The 2,009-nt window shown below is 36.4% G+C and overlaps 1 protein-coding gene across 1 annotated transcript; it reads left to right on the top strand.

Moving 5' to 3' along the window:
- The first annotated feature begins 385 nt into the window (after positions 1-385).
- On the top strand, positions 386-1,523 carry LOC149187680 (glyoxylase I 4-like). Its single transcript, XM_089412862.1, has 3 exons — positions 386-651; positions 767-872; positions 989-1,523. The coding sequence occupies exons 1-3, from the start codon at positions 497-499 to the stop codon at positions 1,337-1,339; spliced, it is 612 nt and encodes a 203-aa protein (XP_089268988.1). The 5' UTR covers positions 386-496; the 3' UTR covers positions 1,340-1,523.
- Positions 1,524-2,009: the final 486 nt, after the last annotated feature.

Genomic DNA, 2,009 nt, shown 5'->3' with positions numbered 1-2,009 from the left:
ACAATTTAAACTATAATAAAATAACAAAAAAAATAAAAAATAAAAAAATAAAAATAAAAATTATCCCTATCTATAGGGATATTGTATTCAAATACACCACATTTTCACATCCGTGACAACCTGGGCTTTAGATACGCTGTGCGTATACACTCTGAGAAGTCGGTGCACGCCCTACACGTCACGGCTTACGTGTTGAACAAATCCACTAATATCACATTACACATTTTCGAACGAGCACCATTATTGGACCTTCGATTCCAGGAAGACAAGTCATCTTTTTAAAAGAACTGCCACGTGTCAATACTTATCTCGATGTCCGCCATCGGGATTTGACTACGATATATAAATAGAGATAGCCACTTAAGTTCTCACAAGTAGATGTGTCTGAGGCCTGTGCATTCGCGAATTCATTTCTTGATCATTTGTGTGTATCCATCCTCTCACCTATACCCCCCATTTATTTTTGGTGGAATTCCGCTTTTAAGTTTCGGTAGAGATGGTGAAATACGTGGGAGGACACCTGCCTCTAACTTCCCTCAATCATATTTCTCTCCTCTGCAAATCTGTTGAGGATTCCATTAATTTCTACGAGAATGTGTTAGGATTTGTTCCTATTAACAGGCCCCGCTCTTTTGATTTTGATGGAGCCTGGTAACTATCATTTCTTTTTCAATTCTGCCTGCCTGTTAACCACAGTTTAAACCAGTGTGTTTGTTTATGTACCCGCAGATGCAAAAAGAGTCTTATACTTTTGATGATTGTGCAGGCTGTTTAATTATGGAGTTGGCATACATTTGCTACAGACTAAGAATCCAGAGGATTTACCCAAGAAATCTGAGATTAATCCAAGGGATAATCACCTATCGTTCCAGGTATAGATGCACTGAGGAGTCTAAATATTCATGTTGATCATGGTTTTTGCAATTCTCTGATCATATCATTGAGATTGTTCGATAAATATATTTGATTGTGGATTGCATATTTGCAGTGTGAGAGCATGCAGGTGGTGGAGATGAAGCTGCAAAACATGGAAATAAAGTATGTAAAACGCAGAGTAGAGGAAGGGGGATTATACGTGGATCAGTTGTTCATTCATGACCCTGATGGCTTCATGATCGAAATGTGTAATTGTGAGAATCTCCCTGTGGTGCCATTGACATCCAATTCTCATGCTTGCAGGTTTCCATTGGCCATTGATTCAAAACTGCAAATGATGGATATGAGCCCACCAAACCAACAACAACAAAAATTAGTGGAGCCACCATCTGTACCTCAGGAAATGCTCATGTTCAATAGTGGCAATCCAGGACATGAGGCTGAGTTTGGCATTGTGATATGATTGAGAAAATCCAGTCCTCAAAATTATTTTTATTGTTTGACAACAGATTTAGAGGGGCATGATGATTCATTGATCAGTTTGCAGATCTGTGACTACAACCTTTCTGATGTGGACAGAATTCTAACACCCCATCGCTATTGTTTCGGTTGGTGTGATGACATAATAAATTAATTTAATTTAATAATATTTGTATTGCAATGTATGTGGGTGCATCATCATCCTATCCATTGAGTGTTCAGATTTTGGAATGTAGGTATCAAAACAAGAACAACAAATGGCACAATATTGCAAAATAATTTGTCCCATAATATGTGTTAAATTCGAAGACAGAATTTGCATTGAACACGACACTCGGAGGGAAAACAAAAGAGAGAGCCCATATACAAATGCAGAACCTGCACTGGACACGACACTGCAAATGAACACGAAACTTAGAGAGACACTCAATCATTTTATTTATTTAAATAACCGTAGAGTCATTTTGTTTGTTTAGGTTTACTCACATAGGATTTCTCTCACAAAGTGATTAAAATCTACGAAATTTGATTGGTTGAGAAGATATTAATATGATTAGAATATAAGAAATTTGATTATATTAATGAGATGCTAAGAGTATATTAATAAAATACTAATATGGTCTTATATAAAAACAGGCATTTAAATTAATTTA

The sequence above is a fragment of the Pinus tabuliformis genome, chromosome 3_1 (genome assembly GCF_031772625.1).
Source record: "Pinus tabuliformis cultivar Carrire ecotype Pingquan chromosome 3_1, CPIR1, whole genome shotgun sequence".
Lineage (NCBI taxonomy): Eukaryota > Viridiplantae > Streptophyta > Pinopsida > Pinales > Pinaceae > Pinus > Pinus tabuliformis.
This window is presented reverse-complemented; position numbering and strand designations above follow the sequence as displayed.

Bases quoted from the DNA above. Each gene is read 5' to 3' on its own strand.
- LOC149187680 (XM_089412862.1), top strand. From the start codon at position 497: ATGGTGAAATACGTGGGAGGACACCTGCCTCTAACTTCCCTCAATCAT. The intron at 652-766 runs GTAACTATCATT...ATGATTGTGCAG, and splicing joins TTTGATTTTGATGGAGCCTG to GCTGTTTAATTATGGAGTTG. The intron at 873-988 runs GTATAGATGCAC...GCATATTTGCAG, and splicing joins ATAATCACCTATCGTTCCAG to TGTGAGAGCATGCAGGTGGT.